The 20,900-nt window shown below is 39.7% G+C and overlaps 1 protein-coding gene across 1 annotated transcript in view; it reads left to right on the forward strand.

Moving 5' to 3' along the window:
• PRKCH (protein kinase C eta) overlaps positions 1–10,596 on the forward strand; it is a 272,078-nt gene extending 261,482 nt beyond the window's left edge. The window contains exons 13-14 of the mRNA XM_020986496.2: positions 7,712–7,855; positions 9,355–10,596. Of these exons, the coding sequence (XP_020842155.1) occupies positions 7,712–7,855; positions 9,355–9,501 (291 nt within the window). The 3' untranslated portion in view covers positions 9,502–10,596. The remainder of the gene's footprint in view (positions 1–7,711; positions 7,856–9,354) is intronic.
• The last annotated feature ends 10,304 nt before the right edge of the window (positions 10,597–20,900 follow it).

Genomic DNA, 20,900 nt, shown 5'->3' on the forward strand with positions numbered 1-20,900 from the left:
TCAGGCACTGTGCTAAGTTCTAGGGATACAAAGAAAGGTTAAAAAAAAAAACAATCCTTCAAGAAGCTCCCAGTCTAATGGGGAGACAACATATAAACAATTATGTACAAGCAAGCTATGTACAGAATTGGAAGAGACCTCAGCAGACAGATAATCCAACCTATACACAAAATAAATTGCCACTATGACATATCAGATAAGTAGTCACCCAGCTTCTTTTTGCAGGGAATGTTATTATATATCTGGGGAAAAGAGATGAGACATTCTAGCCTTAAGCCTTCCTCATTTTCCCTATCCTTCAGGCTTCTGCTTTGACTAGTCTCCCTATCCTTCCTGGTTCTCATTATCATGCATTTCGAAAGTGTTTAGCTGGTACTCTGTGTCCCTTTACCCTGTTAACCTTCCACCATACCTGCCATGTCCCATCCTAGAGCTCAGGTAAACCCTGCCTTTGCTTTCTCTGCCCTTGACACCAAGTGGAAGTATTCCTGGAGAAAGCAATGTGATGATGCTCATTTTTTTCTGCCCCAAATTCATTATATCTGAACTCACCTGGATCTATCAACCTGTTCCATAATTCATCTAGTTGATTCCCTGTGGCATTCCCCACAGCAGCTGTTTCGAATTTTCCATTCTCTTCAAATCTCTAATCCTAATCATACCTGCCTTACTCTTAGCAGATAACCTGACCTCTTCTCTTTCAGCTTCCCTTTATTCAAAATCTATCAGTAGCTCCTCTGATCAAATGCCACTTCCTACAGAAAGTGCTCCCTAATCCTCATCACCACTCCATCTCACCCCCAGCAATAGTTCAGGTGTTTCTATATCCTGAGTACTGTGTTTATGCCTTGTACTGTTGGTTCACACCTCCCTTGTAATGTACCATATTCTACCTTGCACCATTTGTCTTGTCTACTTCTCTTATTCTCTCTTTACCTCCTAGTCCTGCCCGATGCTTCTACTTCACATCTTCCTAGATCATAAATCCCTTGAGAGTAGGAATTGTGCCTTACTCATCTTTGTATTACCTGCAAAGCCTTATCCAGACTAGATACTCAATAAATATATGTTGTTACATAAAGTATTCCTCCCCTTCCCCAAGGTTAATCTCTGCCTCTGTTCTTGTTTCCTCTAGGACTCTATCTCCTCTAGGACTTTACTCCATCAGTTATCCTTTGCTCTCTAGCATTGTCAATCTTTCTTTCTCTACTGGTTTCTTCCTCTCTACTAATAAACATGCTGAAGTCTCCACTAACCTAAAAACAAAGACCAAAAAAAATTCCTTTTCTTGACTCTAATATCCCTTTAAGCCACCATCTATCACTTCTTTCCTTTTTCAGTAGTAGGTAGGTATAGAGTAGTCTACATCTACCACATCCTCTTTCTTAACACTCATTCATTCAGTGCCTTATAACCAAGCTTCCCTCCCCACTCTACTGAATCACTGCTCTTACAAATAACCAATAATATCCCAGTCAACAATTCCAAAGACATTAAATCAGTCTTCATCCTTCCTGACCTCAGTCCTGAAGATTTGGCACTGCTAACCATCTCTCTTTCTAGAAATTCTTTTCTTTGCCTTGACACTATACTATCCTGAGTTGACTCCTACCTCTGACTCCACAGTCACTAACTGCATCCACGTCCATCTTAACCACCATTGCTGACTATCTGTGTGATCTTAGGCAAGTCAATTCACTCTAAGCATTAATTTCCTCATCTTTAGATTGATGGACTTGGACTAGATAACCTCTGAAGACTCTTCAGCTCTTGATCTGGTTTCTCTTGCCCCTAAATATAGTTCTTAGCAAGGCTCTATTTTAGCCTTCTCTTGGCAATTCCATCCACTCCCAGAACTTTATTTATCACCTCCATTCAGCTATTTCCCAAATATAAATCTCTAATTCTAGCATCTCTCTTAACCTTCAAAGCTATGCCAACTACTTATTGGACATCTACCTGCTGTGCCATCAACCCTTCAAATATAACATGTCCCCAAACCAAACTCATCATCTTCTTCTCAAAACCTATTCCATGTTTTTATATACCGTGTTTTAGTTAATGGAGCCACCATCCTACCAGTCACCCAGAATGAAATCTTAAACTCATTTTCTGCTTTTTTTTTTATAGCCAGTTAATAGGTCTTGCCAATAACTCCTCCTTTACATTTCTTCTACCACTACTAATGGTGATGACGGTGGTGATAATATTTGTACAGTAACTTAAGGTTTGAAAAATGCTTTCTGTTATCTCATTTGAATTTCATAACAACCATCTAAGGCAGGTATCGTGTGCATTATTATCTGTATTTTATAATCAAGGTGTCTGAAACTCGGAAAGGTTAAGTGACTTTCCCATAGTCACACAGCTATAATGGGTCAAAGACAGGTTCAAGCCTCCATCTTCCTGGTTCTAAGTCCAGGGTTCTACCCACTCTGTACTATTGTTGTAATGGACTCTTTGTTTTCATTCTCTTCCCCTGTCTGATCCATTGTATAGATTGATGCTGCCACTATTGATAGCTAATATTCATACAATGCTTTAAAGTTTCAAAGGACTTTACATATATTATCTGTTTTTAGCCTCAGAACAACCCTGGAAGGTAGCTGCTATTATTATCCCAATTTTACAGATGAAGAAACTGAAACAGAGATTACATGACTTGCTCAAGGTCACAGAGCCAGTGAGTGTCTGAGGCTTGATTTGAACCTAAGTCTTTCTGACTTCAGGTCTGGTACATTATCCATTGTGCTATCCAGGATAATCTTAGAGGAATAATAGAAATTAAAGGTTGGAAAGGATAGTATATGTTATAATACGTTGGATCTGGAATCAGAGGACATTGGTTCAAATTACCTTGGGCAAAATACTTTCTCCTCTTTCCCTTGCCTCTGCCTCCCCTGCACTTTGAGGCTAAGTTTATCTCTGAAATGAGGGGTTTGGACTCAATGACCTCTATGGTCTCTTCTTTATTTTACAGATAAGTAAACCAGAGTCCGGAGAAATTAAATAACTCTCTTATGCTAGTTAGTGGAAGAGCTGGGACTAGAACCCAGGTCTTCTGACTTTGAGTCCAGTGTTCTTTACAGTTTAAAATGCTACCTCTCCATAAAGCACTTCTCAAATTGTGTCACTACTCTGCTGAAAAACTTTCAGGGGTTCACTGCTACCAGTAAATAAAATTGAGAGTCTTTCCTTTGACATTCAATGTTTATCTGGCCCTAATCAACATTTCCCAATTAATCTATGTACTATTTCATGCACTAGGTTTCGGATGAACCAAATTCTTGCCGGTCTTTGAAAATAGCCTGTCCTTTCTTGCCTTCATTTTATATACTGCCTCATTGACTGGCCAGCAGCAGGTCCTAGCCCAAGCCCCACTCAGTGGTCATTGTTTGGGCCCTGGTGGCTCAGAGTGAATGTACATAGCAATTGTTTCTCTTTTGGCCCCAAACCTTGAGGGTCTTCCCCTGGCAGATTGATTTTTTTTTTAGGCAAAAGGGGCCATTCCTTGGCTATTAATTACCTAGTCTTAATCACTGAATGGGTGTTGCTTCAGTCAGAATGAGAACTAGTCTCCCACTGCATCAGGGCCTCCTCCAGTTGTCCTGATCTATATCTTGCTACTGGACCCAGATGGCTCTGGAGAAGAAACTGAGGCTGGTGGCTTTACACAGCCCTCCCTCACTTAAATCTATTCACTTAGAAGTCATGGTACTGCCTTCCTGATGTCATTTTCCTCTTCAACAACAAAGGACAAAGAAGAACAGCATACAGCCAAAAAATTCCCTCATCATAGAATGTCTTCCTGCCCCTAAAATCTGCCAATCAAAATCCTATCCATCCTTTAGACCCAATTCAAATGCTAGCATATCTAGGAAACCTGAGCCCTCTTGTCATGAATGATCATTTCTAAAATTCTATAGCTATCCCTTTCTCATAGATCTTGTCTTAAATAAATTACATCATAATTATTTATTTTAATGCATTGAAATTCTTATCTCCCTTACTAAGTTGTGAGCTTTTAGTGAGTAGGACTTAGTTTTATACATTTTTGTATCACCTCAAAGCTTCTAGTAGTGGTGGTTTACTTGCTATTTCTGTGACCTTAGGCAATTCCCTATACCTCTCTGAGCCTGTTGGTTTTTATTTTTTGTTGTTGTTATTGTTTTTTTTTTCATTTATGAAATGAAGAGATTGACCTAGCTATTCCAAACGGTTCCTTCCAGATAGAAATCATAGGATCATAGGTTCCTAGATTTAGGTCTGAAAGGGATCTTAGAATCTATCTAGTTCATCCCCCCTTCACTTTCCAGATAAAGAAACTGAGGCCCAGAGCCCCCTAATACTTGCAGGATCAAATGTAAAATCGTCCTTTTGACTTTTAAAGCCCTTCATAAGCTCTTTCCAGTCTTTTTCCATCTTACTCCCCTCCACAGACTTTACAATCCAGTGACACTGACCTGTGTGTTCCTCCCACAAGATACTCCATCTCTCCACTCTGAATTTTCATTGGCTGTCTCCCATCTCTGAAATTCTGTCTTTCCTAACCAACTTTCCCTGGCTTCCTTTACTTATAGCCAGTTTCTTCAAAAAGCTTTTCCTGATCTACCTTAATGCTAATGCCTTCCCTCTGATGATTTTTTTCTAAGTTGTCCTATATGTGTCTTGTTTGTGTATAGCTGTTTACATGTTATCTCTCCCCTTAAACTATGAACTCCCTGAGCGGAGCGACTATTTTTACCTTTCTTTGTATGCCCCACATTTGGCACAGTGCCTAGCATGTAAGGTTTGTTAACTTCGCTTACGTGACTTACCCAAGGTCACACAAGGAACAGGTAGACTGAATCCAGGTTCTCTGACTCCAAATCAAATATTCTTGCCACCATACCAAGTACCTGCTTGACAGCCAGTAAACATTTGAGATCAGAGGCCATAATTTATGTAATTCCCCCCAGAACTTAGCCAAATATTCTGCATATAGTTTGTATTTAATAAATATTTTTAATTGAAATTTGTTTAATGGATGGATTTGGGGAGGATGAGTGAAGAGTTGAAGTTAACTTGAACCACAGAAACATATTTACCTTGACATTAAAAAAAAAAAAAGAGCCATGGTAATAATCAGTCAGTCAAAAAAAAAGTTATTAAATTTCTACTATGTGCCTGCCAGGCCCAGTGCTAAGCACTAGAGCACAGGCAAAAGACAGCCCCTGCTCTCAAGGAGATCAGATCTAAAAGTAAACTCTTCAGATTTGCAAAATTGCATATGGGTGGGGCTGGGGAATGTGTCTGTGTGTATATTGGTCGCCCAGAAGAACTTCTTCCAACACTAAGGAAAAGTATTAATCTAGTGAAATACCAGTACTGTCTCTCTCTGAAGCCACAAGCCGCAGATGCTGTGTTTTCCCAAAGAACCCTATCCAAAGCTGCTTCTCAAAAAGCAAAGGCGACCTTTTCTTGCTATCTTTAGAGTTCGGCTACCTGTAACTCGCAAAACCTTTGTGGGGAAGAAGGAACAACTATAAACAGGCACTCCTAGAATCTCTCCCTAGGAGCAGCTCCCACCTGCTAAACTCTAAGAATTTAATACCTCTCCCTGCGCACACACACACACACACACATACACACAAACACACACACACACAAAGACAAATGCCGTGGGAGTGGATTAAACAGGTAGGGAGGAGAGAAACAGCCTTTCAAAAATGAGAACTTCTGGTCACTCCAGAATAGTATAATGTTTTTAGAAGCATCTCATATAAAGAACAAGTGGTACCCTAACTCTCACAGGGCACCCTCTTCTTGCATAATTACCAGCCCCAATTGGCAGGCCTAAGTTCAAATAAGCCATCTGGGAGTGTTTCCTTTCCCTATATGCTAAGTTTTTGGATCTTTCTTTGTTAGTGAGCTTCAGAAATGAAAGCTGTTCTACTGGGAATTTTCTCTAGGTATGCTTTCTGAGGAAAGAAAAGATCTATTGGATTTTTTCCACCAAATTTTTATTTTATTTTTCCATCTCATAAGAATTGTCTCCAAAAAAAAAAAAAGAATTGTCTCACTGTCCCTTAGACTAGGCAAGCATGAGCTTGCTTTCATAAAACTCAAACCAGTATGCATTCAGAACTCCTGCTAGACTAAATTTGACTGTAAGAGATTTATTTCCTTAATCTATGTTTAACTAGAGTTTAATTGCTTGATGAATTTCTGAATGTCCCAGTCAGAATATCCTGTGATTCATGGTCTTGGCATTTATGTTTCGTCCCATCTTTAATGTACCTCCCTCCACCTATGACTTTTGTTTTCTTGCCCCTGGGAGGGAGAAGCCATTAAACCCAATCAATAACTTTCTTTATTAGCTCCTCTTTGAAGGTTTCTAACATTCTGTCCAAGATGCTTAGAGGTTTTTGAAGTGTCTCCCACTCTCCCTCTCTCTTTCCTGTGCTATCCTTTTCCAGTGGAAGCAAAGGAAGAGTCTTCACAACTTCAGGCATCTGCTGTGGCATTATCCAAATTTGATGCCTCTTCATCTTAGCATAGTACCTAGCATATGGTAGGTATTTAGCAAAGGCTTATTGACTGACTGAACTGACCTTAAAGAATTTTTCTGAACGTTTAGCCATGGTTGAGTTCAGTCAGGGATCATTTCTCTAAACATTGTAATCTCAAAGGAAATAGGGAAGGATTAATTTGTCCGTGTTTAAGGAACACTTCTGTTTGTTTGTTTTTTTAAATAATTCATCTAAAAAGATTTTCCTCTTACTTGAAAGGGGAAAACAATTATCAAGTCTTGGTTTAGTCACCTTATAATTGAAAAATCACATTTTGCACATGAAAAGTCAATGATCCTGGACTAGGTTGATCAGGAAATAAGTAAATGTCTTTGCTGGCCACTTTGTGAAACAGAATTTAATTCCTATCACCTTAGTAGAAAATCTATATTGGGGAAGGATGCCCAAAATCCGTATGTGACTGCAATTAAAAAGGCTTGTATGTAAGCAATCCAACTCACAAGTGTAAAACCACTTAGTGCTTAAAATATGTAGGAACATTCCCTTTGCTTTTTTATCTATATGTCATAACTGATTCAAGGTCATGAAATCCAGAATCCCAAATGGAAAGTATTTTATAAAAAGTTTTCCACCTAAAACTATAGTGTCTTTTAAAGGAGGACAACTTGGTTCTCCTGACAACCAGAATACTCTATTTTATTTAAGTTTTTCACAACCAACTTACTCAATGCAAAACAAAGAACTGTTTCTCTCCGTGGTTACATCACAGTAGGAAAAAGAAAGGCAAGTATTTCACTTTTCTCAGAAGAGTAGGCAGCAAGTCCAAAAAGGAGTTCCATTCCCAAATGAGACTCCCATCTGGAGCTACAACGTGAGAAAGGCAGTCTTTATAAAGAGTTTCTCTTCTTAGAGAGGAAAAAAAAATGTTGTTTACAAAATTGACAACTGGACACTCTAACTTTCTTTTAGTTTTATGGTGACTCAGACCACCTGAAATGGAAGTGGTAAGGGCTACGGTTATAGATGTGTTTCTATTTTTAAAGAATGACTTGTGCCAAGTGTTTTCTGCCCCAGTGTAACACGGGTGGAAAATGCAGCCAGCAAAGCAAGAAGTATTTGCTATTGCCAACATAAGTCTATCTATAATAACACACCGAATGTATGTAAATTGACCTCCTCTCTCTCTCTTGCTCTTTTAGTTCATGACCAAGAACCCCAACGTGCGATTGGGAAGTGTGACTCAAGGTGGTGAGCACACCATCTTGAGACATCCATTCTTTAAAGAAATCGACTGGGTCCAGCTGAACCAGCGCCAACTAGAACCACCCTTCAGACCCAGAATCGTAAGTGTCCAAGGGCAATATGAGAAAAGTCTCTCTTTGTCCATTAATGAAGCTTCAAAACTTTCTCCAGAAGTCATACAGGTAGGATGCTCCAGTCCAGCTCATCAGTAGCCTTCACACCTTACGTTACAGTTCTATTGCTTGGTACGTGTTCACTCTAGATGTCCAAGTCACTTAGTGTTTATTGCTTATACATCCATTCTTTTTACCTTTCCACAGTCTTCGTGCTCTTCAAACTCAAGTTGAAATCTCCCTCAGTTCTGCTTGTCCTGAGATTCTCCCAAATCCAACACCCACACACCTCCCGAGGGGTTCTGTGGTTTGGACAATGACTGGTTAAGCTTTGTACAAGAATTCCCTTGTGTTTCCTGACAACCCAAGGCTCTGTAGCTTTCCAAAGTCCCTGTGGAAAATAGAAAAAAAAATATTAAACTTTGTTCTCTTAATCTGGACTCTGGCTTTTTAAATTAGAGAGATCATCATTTTTACTTGAGAACTCAGGAACTAGTGGCAGGGAAAGTGCTCTATACTGACAGCTCTACTCTGGGTATCCCATGCACAACTGTCCAGGGTTTTGCTCTCAGGGAGGCAGCTGTTGAATTTGTGGTAAGCTCAGGAGCTAGCTGGCATGGTGAGGAGAGGAGAGCAGGGCAAAGAAGAGGGCTGAGATTTGGGGGAAGAGGGCACCAGAGAAGAAGGGAGAAAAAGGATGGCAATATCTTGATCTCTACACACACCCAGGGTACCAAAAGCTCTAACACCATCTTTGTCTATATTGTTTGAAATCTTTCCAAAGATACAAAATATGCATCTAGTTTCATCGCTAGTAGCCTCATGTATTGCAGAGAAGGGGCCAGTCAAGAAAAGCTAAATGTCTTTTGTCTTCCATTTACTGTGAAGAGTGTACCCCTGCCAGGAAGGCTCCTAAAATGTGTACACGGCAGCATGGCACAGTGAGTAGAGAGCCAGCCAATTAATAAGACAGTAGGTAATTATTTCCTATCCTTAGCCTTACAATGAAGACTTTCAACAATAAACATTCATTTCCTGTTATGTATCTTTACTATCCTAAACATTGGGAGAAATGCACAGTTTAATACAAAGTCCCTCTTCTTATGCTTACACAGTGTTTGTTATTGTTGTTTGTTGTGAAGAAATAGTTCAGAGCATTAAAAACTAGGCAGAGGCCTGGCAGATTTGATCTTTGTGACTACGCTGAAGTTCTTTAACCTCGGTGTCTCACATTGGCCTACTCAGTAAGGTTTTCTTGGGAATCATAACTTAATGGATTTAAAGGCATTGAAAACACAGTGTTCTACAGCACTGCTGAAAAGCATTTTGATTATTAAGCATAATTATGCACTAGTATAATAATAAAATTGTCAAATGAGAGTTCTAAAGCCATTCTTTGAAATTTCTGGGATGTGCCCAGTCTAATGCAAGATGATTCAAGTCTCAAGTTCATAAAATCTCATCTTTGTTCTTTTTTTGTTTCACAGAAATCCCGAGAAGATGTCAGTAATTTTGATCCTGACTTCATAAGAGAAGAGCCAGTTTTAACTCCAATTGATGAGGGACATCTTCCTATGATTAACCAGGAAGAATTTAGAAACTTTTCCTATGTATCTCCGGAATTGCAATCATAGCTTTAAGAGAAAAGATGTAGAAGACGACAAGTTTTTCTGGGAATTTCCTTCTTAAGAAGTATTTAGCCATAGCCTTATTTTATAACAACAATGTTACCTTAATGTGAAGAACGTACAGAAGAAGAAAAAGGATACCATGGCATGTGTGCAACACTGTCTTTGAGGACAAATCTGTATAGCCCTGGAATGACTGTGGTACTCTCAATATTTGATTCAGAAATCAGACTAAAGTGTTGAAGTATTGGGCTGAAGGGTAGTGTGCCCAAGGGTAATTTGGGTTTGGGGAAAATTAGCAATAGCAAAAAGGAAGGAGTAAGACCTACAGAGAGCATGAGCTGAATATCTTAGCATTTCTGAGCCAAACAGACATTTTACATTGATAAGGCAGTAGCGAAACAACCTGGCACTGTCTGCATTTCAGGCCTATGGAACCAGCACCAGGTGACAACTTGGGAAAATTCAGGGAGAAGTAGTTTTTTAAAAAAAAGGCTCTTAACCTGCTGATGAAGAATTTGATGCTCTTCTCTTCCAAGGGACTCAATGGCTTTCTTCTTGACTATGGAGCTCCCATGTAAAATACTTTACTGTGCCGAAGTATAACAAATAAAAGCAAAAATCTAACAGCAACCATGAAGCAATCACAACACCACCTTTACCACTGTACATGCGTTTCTAAAATGATAATCAAGACAAGGTTCCCCTCTGTTCTGTTTGTGAGATATGCGATTATCGTTTGCATTCTGTGAAATGCCTTTAACCTTCACCCATCTTTGTTTGCATGCCCACTGTTTCCCCCTTGAAGGACAGGGCTCTCTTTTCAAAATAGGATGAGGAATAGAGAAGAAAGCTCAGCATAGGCAGTTGCATGCAAACAAAGAAACTGGGCCTTACACTCCCACTTACTTCTGTGTCTAGTCAGATGGATTTGAAACTGCTTTTGTGTTTCGAGTGAGGGAAGATTCTGTGTGCAGCCTCCACTATTAGCTCTACCTGTACTTTTGTTGTTTATTTAAATTATGGTTTAAGTGGAGATCTTATTATGTGTGTGCCGATTAAATACTCTATTAGGGTTTCAATAAAGTTATGCCCAAAATATTTGTGAGGATATTCTTTGACTTCTAAACTTGGATCTATTCTCACTGTTCTGAAATGGGATAAAGCCCCTGGTAATTGCCCTTCTCATGCTTAGTGAATGCTCCACTGGGAAATGAGTTTCCCGGCAGGCTAGATAATAATTATGCCTTATATACAGAGAGTGTTTTGACAGTTTAAAATGCATGTTGTCTAATTATTCACATTATTTCATTTTATTCCCACACCTATCCTGTGAGTTAAGCAAGGCAGATGTTCCTTCACCAAATATTTATCGAGTTCCTAAGATACTGAGCTGTATCTTCATTTTACATATAAGGAAACTGAAGTTCATTCATTCAACAAGCACTTTATTAGAATAAATTTGCCATCACTTAGGTGCAAATTCCAATACTACTACTTAATATTTGTGTGACCTTGGGCAAGTCACTTAGTTCCTTCAGCTTAAGTTTCCTCATCTGTAAAGTTGGGGAGAGGAGAAAAAGGCAGTTTACCAAATGTCCTCTGAGGTGCCTTCAGCCCTAAATCTATAAAAAACTAAGTTCCTTTTCACTTGAAAGGAACAGAAATAGGCCTTGTAGGAGATACAAAGAAGGAAACCTGGTTCCTGCCATTATGAGAAGCAACAAGACATAGTAAGTAAGTAGATAAGGAAGTTGACCTTGAAGCTGGGAATACCTTGGTCAAGTCCTGCTTCTGAAATGTACTGGAAGTGGGACCCTGAGCAAATATCACTTACTGTGCTACACACTGGGTCCTTAAGTTCTGTATTCGAGGAAGCTCTCTAAGACTAAGAGAGGTTTGAAGAACCTAAACTTCTAAGAGAAACTAAGAATTCCTTCAACTGTAAGAAGCTACAGAGAATGTGCCAACTGGGATTGATAGAGGGAATATCCTCATCTGGGAGTTCCCTATACCATTGAAAGTCGCAATTCTGCCATCTTGGAGTTTTATCCTCTAGTCTCAGTGATTTACCACCCTAATATCTCAGAGCAACAAGAGGCTGAGAAAGCTAAAAGAAAGAAGGTCTTCATTTCTACTTTCATCATCAATTTAAGTTGGAAATAACAGCTCATAACAATTTAAATAAAGATATGCTCTTCAATTATAGAGGAGTCTATAGGTCACAAGGCTAGTAAATGGTAGGAGCTGGATAAGAATTGAAGTCTTCCAAGTCCCATTAAAACACTTTTCCCATTACATTGTGCTATCTGGGGCTTCCTTCAATGCCTCCATCTTCATAGGATTTTGTTGATGTGTCTACTGTCCCCACCAATGCAGACTGAAACCTCTCTATGCCTTAATAGATGGTTTCTTGTATTGTGGTTGAAAAGATTAATCACCTAATGGGCAAGCTGTTGATAAGCTTTTTTATGCTCAGCTTGATTGCTCTTCAAATGGACAGGCATTGCTGGGCTCAAAGCTTTTCTAGCTTTGTGGAAAGTACCATCACTTGAAATCTGCTGGCATAATCTTCAAGAACTGATCATCGTCATGCCCTTTGAGGCATCAGAATGGAGCCTAGCCAGGACAGTAAGGAAAGTGCAGTCTTCTGGACTCCTGAACCTAGTGTTTTGATTTGCCTTTTTTAAAGTGGTTCAAAGCAGGGTCCCTAAACTCTGTGGAAGTAATGAAGTTGAAGGCACATGGAACCATAAGAAATTAATAATGTTAAGGTGATAGAAGAAAACTACTTATATTCAATCATTGCATTGCATAATAGCTATCATTTTTGTATATCACTTTGAAGTTTGCGAAATATTTCACAAATGTTATCTCAATAATCCTCACAACTGTCAACAGGCAATCACAACTTCATAACACTTATGTGGAAACTAGGTGTATTACAAGAGGAATGAACATGCATGTGGAACCCAAAGAGTTCACAATCTGTTCATAAATGTGCATATTTATAACAATACAGCAAAAGAAGGAGGAGGAAACACAAATCTCCACCTAAAGGGGGTGTGTCGTGGGATGGGAAGGGTGCAGTAAAGGTGACAAAAGGACAAAACCCCTCCTGAAGGGGAGGAGTAAGGCCATGGCAAAGGTGGCACTCTTGGGAACTGCCTCTAGACCATGAAGATAGGAGGTCCCAGCTGCACAAGCAGTTTCACAGCCTAGTGCAGACTGACCGGTTCCTGTCAACTCCCAAGGACACACAGGGAGTCCAGTTTGGAATGCAAACAACAGATTATGTCATCTGGGGGCAGAGTGACTTTGTCCTTGACACATTCAGGGCCTCCTGCATACTCTGGGTCTAGTGTTTCTAAAAAAAAAAAAAACTTTTCTCAAAAAGAAAAGTTCAGGGGACCCCTTAACATTCCTTAACACAACAAGCTTGGGAAATAGGTGCTGTAATTTATTTGCAGATGAAGAAACTGAGGCAGAGGTTATATGACTTCCTAGATTAACACAGCTAGTAAGAGTCTGAGATAGGCTCTGAGTCTTCCTGACTCAAGGTCCATTGCTTTACCACCTAGTTGCCTCTGATAATATGCGTATCTATGGAACTCTCCAAACTTTATGCGCTTGATGGAGGGGTCAAATTAGATGACTTATAAGTATTTTCCCAATTCTAGAACCAACCTCCAATCATACCGCTTGCAAAGTTAGGTTTTCTGAGATGACTCCAGGGGCTGAATTAACAAGGGAACAGTCACTTGTTTTATTTTGTTGTGTTTTAGCAGCATTGACCGCAATTTCTTTTTCATGCTCTTAGAGAAAGGAGAGGAATAGCATCTTTCATCTGTTGAATAAGAAGGAAGAAAAAGCTGTGGATTCCCCTCTTCTATGGAAAGGTCACTCTTGTAATCAGTTCTCCGAAATCTTGCTTCACAATTTAGAAAAATCAGACTGAGCCTATCCAGCAGTAACAGCTCAGGACTGGATCAGGAGATGTTTTAATATGACCCAGCCAGTCAAGAGATGCTGAGTCAGCTATAGCTGCCCAGATTCCCCGACCTTAGTTAACAGGGCTTTCATGATGAAATTGCAGTGATTACTCACCCAGAGCCATTTCAGCTACAGAATCTAAATGAGGAATCTTACAACACCCTGCATAATCTTTCCACCTTACCCCACCCCCCATCTTCTAATTCACTTCATTACTGTATAACCTCTAATTCACTTCATTACTATATAACTAGCCTACACAATGTAGTGGAATTGTTAGAATAGCTACAAAGCATTTTACCTGGGCTTGTCTGTTCCGATGGATATACTGTAAGACCAGCTAAAATGTTTTAGAACATTACTAAGGATGGTGGGCCTCTTAATGGTGAACACTAGGGGAGAAATATAACAGTGAGGCAAAGCTTTATTTGTTAGCCCCAGTTTTTAGATCTTGTTTGTGTATGAAGACCCTGGAATTTCCAGCATCAGAAAGAAACTGAGTGTTGTATGCAACCTCAGAAGCAAGAAGTAAAGGGGTTTGTGGAAAGGACTTAGGGAAATCTGAAGTTTCAATATTTTTCAGGCCCTTTCCCTTCCTCAAATGGAGAAGATGCTAAGAGTTTTAAGGGAAAAAATCAGTGGAGCCAGGAAACCCAGATTAAGATCTTGGCTCAGTGGCCAGGCAAATCACTTAAGCTCCCTGAGCCTCAGTTTCTCCATCCATAAAATGGTAATATTACAGCAACTCTTGCTGGGTTGTCATCAGCAAAGCACTCTGCAAATATTAAAGCATTCTACAGATATAAGTAGCAGTGATTGTCACTATGCTGGGCCACCACCACCCTAAACCAGGCCCACTCCCCACCTTTTGACAAATGAGACACAAGCAAGAAAAGACACCTAGCCTGCTTTGTAAGCTGCATTTTATAGCAATAGTGATAATTTAACTAAGTGGCCAAGAACCCCAGCCCTTTATCATTTTTTTTAACTTAATTAAATACAAGCTGCTTTGAGTATGTTCCAGCCAAAGGCTTGGCTTTGACTGCTCCCTGTAAGAAAGCTTTGTGTCATATTCACTTCCAGCCTTTGATTCACACCCAATTGTTTAATGTGGTAGTATTGATTTAAACAGAATTGACAGTAATCCTCATTGCCTCTGGCTCTGCTTCACACTGGGTCCTTATAACCTATTTCTACAAGGTCCAGGATAAAGATTAGATAAGCCCTTGGACTTTGCCAATAGAAAAGAGCTCCCTGCTCATGTGAGCCTCACCCATCATTAAATTGAAGGTTTGACCCAGTAGAAGTCAACTCTAACTGGATCACTACATTCTCTCTTTGTTTTGATTTGAACCAAATCAATACTGTAGATTCTATTCTGCCTTTTACATGGAATATTCATTTTTCCCCACTCTCCTAACTCATTTTAGTCCTATAACACTATATCTTATAGTCTTTTTTTTTTTGAATATCCAAGTCATCTCCCTTTTAAAGACCAATTACCCAGGGGCAGCTAGGTGGCATAGAGCGCTGGCCTTGGATTCAGGAGGACCTGAGTTCAAATCCAGGCTCAAACACATAGCACTTACTAGCTGTGTGACCCTGGGCAAGTCACTTAATCCCATTGCCTAGCCAAAAACAAAAAAACAAAAAAACAAGACCAATTACCCAACCAAGACAATGAGATCCCTTCAGATGCTGTGGGTGAGAATGAACATTGTTTCCTCTGGGAACAATGACTATTGTTCATGCTTTGGCAGCAGAGTAAAAAGATTTACATGTGGCCAGGGCCTGAAGGTCCTCTAACTCTTTGTTATCATTTCTCCATCTTCACCACCACCACCCTTTCCTGATCAGCTCAAAATATCTATGAAAATATTTCCATAGCTATACCAAGCGCTGCCATCATAGATGAATTTTGACAGCTTCAAGTATATAAATGTGAAGTAAACATTTGCAATATCTGTCTATACTCAGACTGCAAAAGTCCTTCTACCAGATCCGAGCCTACCATTCAGATCTGAAAGGGTCTCAAACTGACTACTCCTGTATCACTCCCAAGGCTGACATATAGGAGATAATTAACAATGCCTGTCAATTAATGCTCAGAAGAAAAGGATTCTCCTCCCGTAACTAGAAAACTGGCAATGTATCAGGTCAGCATTCTTTTTTTTTTTTTGCTTTTAGGCAATTGGGGTTAAGCGACTTGCCCAGGGTCACACAGCTAGTAAGTGTCAAGTGTTTTGTCTGAGACTGGATTTGAACTCACGTCCTCCTGACTTCAGGACCGGTGCTGTATCCACTGCGCCACCTAGCTGCTCCCTACGGGTCAGCATTCTTAACCTGGAGTTCATGTACTTGTTTGATAATTGGATAACTGTATCTTAACCTAATTGGTTTCCTTTGTAATTCTATGTATTGTATTTTATGCATTTAAGAATGTTATTCTGAAAAAGGGACCATAGGCTTTAATACATTGCCGACAAAGGATTCATAACACACACAATAATAATAGTTAACATTTATATAGCATTTACTATGTGCCAGGCATTATGCTAAGCACTTTACAGTTAGTATCTTATTTGATCCTCACAACAGCCCTGAAAGATAGGTGCTATTACAATCCTTATTTTACAAATGAGGAAACTGAGGCAAACAGATTAAGTGATGTGCCCAACTTCACACAGCTAGCAAGTAAGGTCTTCCTGAATCTAGGCTTGGCTCTCTGTGCCACCTGCCCACACACATACACACACACACACACACACACACACACACACACACACACACACACACACACATTGAGAACTCTTGTGTTAAAAGAAGTTAGCTGCCAACAGAAGCTTCTTTTTAGAAATTTGAAAGACTCTTCCCTGGATAACTTGAGTCCAGCCCTGCCATGAAGCGGAAGGTTGCCTCATGTGGTGACTGGAGTAGGTAAGCCTCTGCAGGTGAGTTATTATCACAGCAAGAATCCTCATACTCATTTGCCATTGTATCTGTTCTACAGTCTCTCAGAGAAAAAGAGGAAAGAGAAGCCAAGGATCAGTCAGGGATTATTGGGTCCCTAGTCCCTTATTTCTTTAAGAGAAGATCTATGTTGTACAAGCCATCTTTGACTTCCTTGTTTCAAAACCAGCCAGAGGAGTAGTTTGAAGGGCCCAAAAAGGCAAAGAGTTCTGGCTCTTCTTTCCTCCTCTGATAATCCAATGAAGGCAATAAGACAAGCTTCCTTCACTTTCCTGCTAACTTAGATCAGCACCCCAACTAACCACATGACTCCAGGGCCAAATACATCAAGGGGCACTGGGTTTCAAAGGCCGAAGAGAGGACAATCGATGTAACTTTTGGCAACTTATTCAACCCCGGCCTCTTTCCTCCTATGGCTGTTGGTTTGCCCCAGGCTCCTGGTCAGGTGGGACCCATTCCGGTTAGTTCTTATGACCGAACTTAGAGGCTGTTCTAGGGTGATATTCTTAAATAGAAAGGGCAGAAACGGCAGTGAGTAGATTCCCAGGTCCAAGAGTCAAATCAAGGCTGCATTAGTAATGTTGTGTCTGTTGCCTCACACATGTGAATGTTCAGGAATGTGGAGTTTGGGTAATTTTCAGACTTGATTTACAGGAAAAATTGGGACACAAAAGTATCATTGTAATAGTTTTGGCTCAGCTTTGGGAAAAGACCATTCATCTACACACCCAGGGCATTTCAGTTCCAGAAACAGGCGTGTGATTAGTCAGATGCCAGCCCTTTCCCTGTTCGCTCCCTCAAAATACCATTTTGCCTTCTTTTTAAAAAAAATTTATTTAGCATTTTATTTTTCCCCTATTACATGTAAAAGCAATTTTAACAGTTTTTAAATTTTTCAGTTCCAAATTCTCTCTCTGTTCCTTCCTCCCCACCCCCACCCCCACTGAGCAGGCAAGCAATTTGATATAGGTTATCCATGTGTGGTCATGCAAAACATATTTCCATGTTGGTCACATTGTGAAAGAAAACATAGACCAAAAAAACCCTCAAGAAAAATAAAGTAAAAAAAAAATGCTTCCATCCGTATTCTGACACCACCAGTTCTTTCTCTGAGGATGGATAGCATTTTATATCATAAGTCCTTCAGAGCTGTCTTGGATTATTATATTGCTGAGAATAGCTAAGTCATTCACAGCTGATCATCCTACAATATTGCTATTGCCATGTACAATGTTCCCCTGGCTCTACTCACTTCACTCTGCATCAGTTCATTTAAGTCCTTCCAGGATTGTCTGACAGCATCCTGCTCCTCATTTCCTATAGCACAATAGTGTTCTATCACAAAAACATAACACAACTTGTTCAGCTGTTCCCCAACTGATGGGCATACCCTCAATTTCCAACTCCCTGCCATCAGAAAAGAGCTGCTATAAATATTTTTGTACATATAGGTCCTTTTCCTTTTTGTTTTTTTTTTATCTCTTCTGGGATACAGACCTAGTAATGGTATTGCTAGGTCAAATGGCATGCACGGTTTCATAGCCCCCCCGGACACTGTTCCAAGTTGCTTTACAGAATGACAGTCCAAGTGCCGCACTTTGACTGAATCCAAACTTCACAGAACGAATCCCCTCAATAATACTATCTGTTCTGTAAAACTTGGACTCAATCAAAAGACCACACCCAAGGACCTAGAAGGCCACTTGTGGCCTCTAGGCTGCAAGTTCCCCACCCCTGGATTAGTTCACAACTCCCCCAACAGTGCACTGATGTCTCAATTTTCCCATATCTCCCCCAACCTTTGTCACCCTCCTCTTCTGTCCTATTAGCCAATCCAATAGACACAAGGTAGTAACTCAGAATTTTTAAATTTGCATTTCTCCAATCAATGGTGATTCAAAGCATTATTATATGGTTATAGATTACTTTGATTTTTTCATCTGAAAACTGTTCATATCCTTTCATCATTTATCAGTTAGAGAATGGTTCTCATTTATATAAAATTGACTCATTTCTATATGCATTTGAGAAATGAGGCCTTTATCAGAGAAACCTGGCTTCAAATTTTTTTTTCACAGTCATGATTGCTAACTGTATTTTCCTCCATCCTATTCTCCCTCTCTTCCCCCTGCTGTTTAGTCTATTTTCTATCTCCTTTCATCCTGTCCCTCCTCAAAAGTGTTTTGTTTGTTTTGGGGGTGTTTCTCCAGTAGAACTGAGGTGATGGGGATGACTGGGCATTTATTGGGCAGTGACTGTGTAAAATGTACATAATATGCATCCAAAATACATCAATACATTTTGTAGAACCCCTACTGGCTTGCAGATATCTATCATATTGAGAGCTACTCAGCTAATACAATAAGTAGGTGGTTATCTTGATTTAAGCTCTACCCCCTATTTAGATGCAGTGTCCTATTTCCATTATGCAGTCTAACAGCATAAAAAGATTTAGGGGGAAAACAGTGCAAGTTGGTCCTCTTTTTAGTCTAGTTATCTTCCACATTTACTATTTTCTTTGTGTGTTCTTAGTAAGTTGAATGGGAGATAGTGATAAGTTTCTCTCTGAATTTCCCCCTCCACAAATTCTGGTCCATTCCTAAATTTGAGTTTTTCATGGTGTTACTGGGTTGTACAGGCAAGTCAATTAGCCCCTCAATTTTCTCACTATAAAATAAATATGGTAAATCAGGGAGTGATGGTGATAAGGAGACAATATGGTATATAGTGTATATTATGCTGGACTTGAAGTCAGAACTTAGTAGCTATGTGACCATAAGCCAGTCACTTAACTTCCTTTAGATTCAGTTTCCTTCTCTGTCAAACTGGAATAATAATAGCTATAGTGCAGGAGTTCTTCCCCTTGGGGTCCGCAGACCCCAGTCAGTTCATGAATACATTTTAAGGGGTCTGTGAACTTGGATGGGAGAAAAAAAAATTACAGCTTTGTTTCTACTAACCTCTAACTGGAATTTGGCATTTCCTTCCATTTTGACTTAAAAAAAAAACACCCAACAACTAAATCCATTATTCTGAATAAGGGATCCACAGGTTTCAACACGACCACAAATTCGATGAGGGTGCCAACCAGTTCATGTTTCGTCTTTCTATTCCCAGTGCCTGGGACAATACTTAAAACATAGTAGGGATTAACTTATTTTACTAATTGAAATAAAGTTTGCGATATACTTTGTAATGTACAAAGACTTACATAAATGTGTATTATTATTATTGTCTAAGAGTAATAATTTAAAACATTATAACTGATTATTTTAAATTATCTTCTAAGTCACCAGAGAAAATTCACACAAACATGTTAGATGTTTTCTGTTTTCCTGTTTTCTCTTTCTCTCCCTCTCCCTCTCCATGTCTCTGTCTCTCCCTCCCCCACCCCACCCCCACCCCCCTCTCTCTCTTTCTCTCTCCCTATCTCTCTCTCTCTCTCTCTCTCTCTCTCTCTCTCTCTCTCTCTCTCTCTCTCTCTCTCTCTCTCCTTCTCTCTCATGATCACTAGTTTGGACACTATTGGTCTATTTTTAATCTCAGTCGTTGCAGAATATACTGTTTTCACAGAGAGTTGTAGAAGACTAGAGCCTAAAAAGGTAACAGTAACTAGAATTGAACCTGATGAGATGAGTCAAGTGTGAATCACGGGACATTTTATTTATCCAACAAGGCTTTGATAATTTATGTACCAACTCAACTTGACACGCTCTAAGTTTAATGGTTTCTTTTCCTTCCAAGACCGAGGCCCTAAAGGTTCCTCAGTAGGCAGACTCATGTGTTTCTTTTTGTCCTAAGGGTCCTTGGAAAACATGAATCCTTATGGCATCCAGCTAGTTAAATAAACAAACATTCTGCAATTTCCCAGGGGAAAGGAAGGCAGAGGTTCTAAGGAGTTCTTAACCTGGAATTCACAGACCACCCCCTTCCCTACCGGGATCAATGGATAAATTTCAAGGATTCCATGAATTTGGATGGAAAAACAAAACGCATTTTAATTTCAATATAATTTGCTTCCTTTGTAATCCTATGTGTTTGATTTTGTGCATTTAAAAACATTATTCTGAGAAAAGGACCACAGTGTTCCCCAGACTGCCAAAAGGGGTGCCATGACACAAGAGCTCCTGGGTTAACAACCTCTGGTTTAAGAAGTTTGCTCAAGACTGTGCAAAACCTTTATAGGCTTACTCTGTCATCACCTCTAAATCCATTGAAACAGATCTAAATTGGTGGAAAGCTCAGGAACAGGAATGATTCATTGGTGAGTTTAAATGCTGAATGGGAAAGCTAATTTTGGACAATTCCTAGCAAACCATGATGGCTTGGGGTTGGAAAAAAGAAGTTGGAAGGGGAGGAATTTAGGCAGGACAAATCCAGTATTGTAATACCCTTGAAAGATCTGGTGATGTATCCCCACTTTCTTCTTTCTTCCCAAATTT

Source organism: Phascolarctos cinereus, unplaced genomic scaffold (assembly GCF_003287225.1).
Source record: "Phascolarctos cinereus isolate Bilbo 61053 unplaced genomic scaffold, phaCin_HiC Scaffold_3;HRSCAF=262, whole genome shotgun sequence".
Classification (NCBI taxonomy): domain Eukaryota; kingdom Metazoa; phylum Chordata; class Mammalia; order Diprotodontia; family Phascolarctidae; genus Phascolarctos; species Phascolarctos cinereus.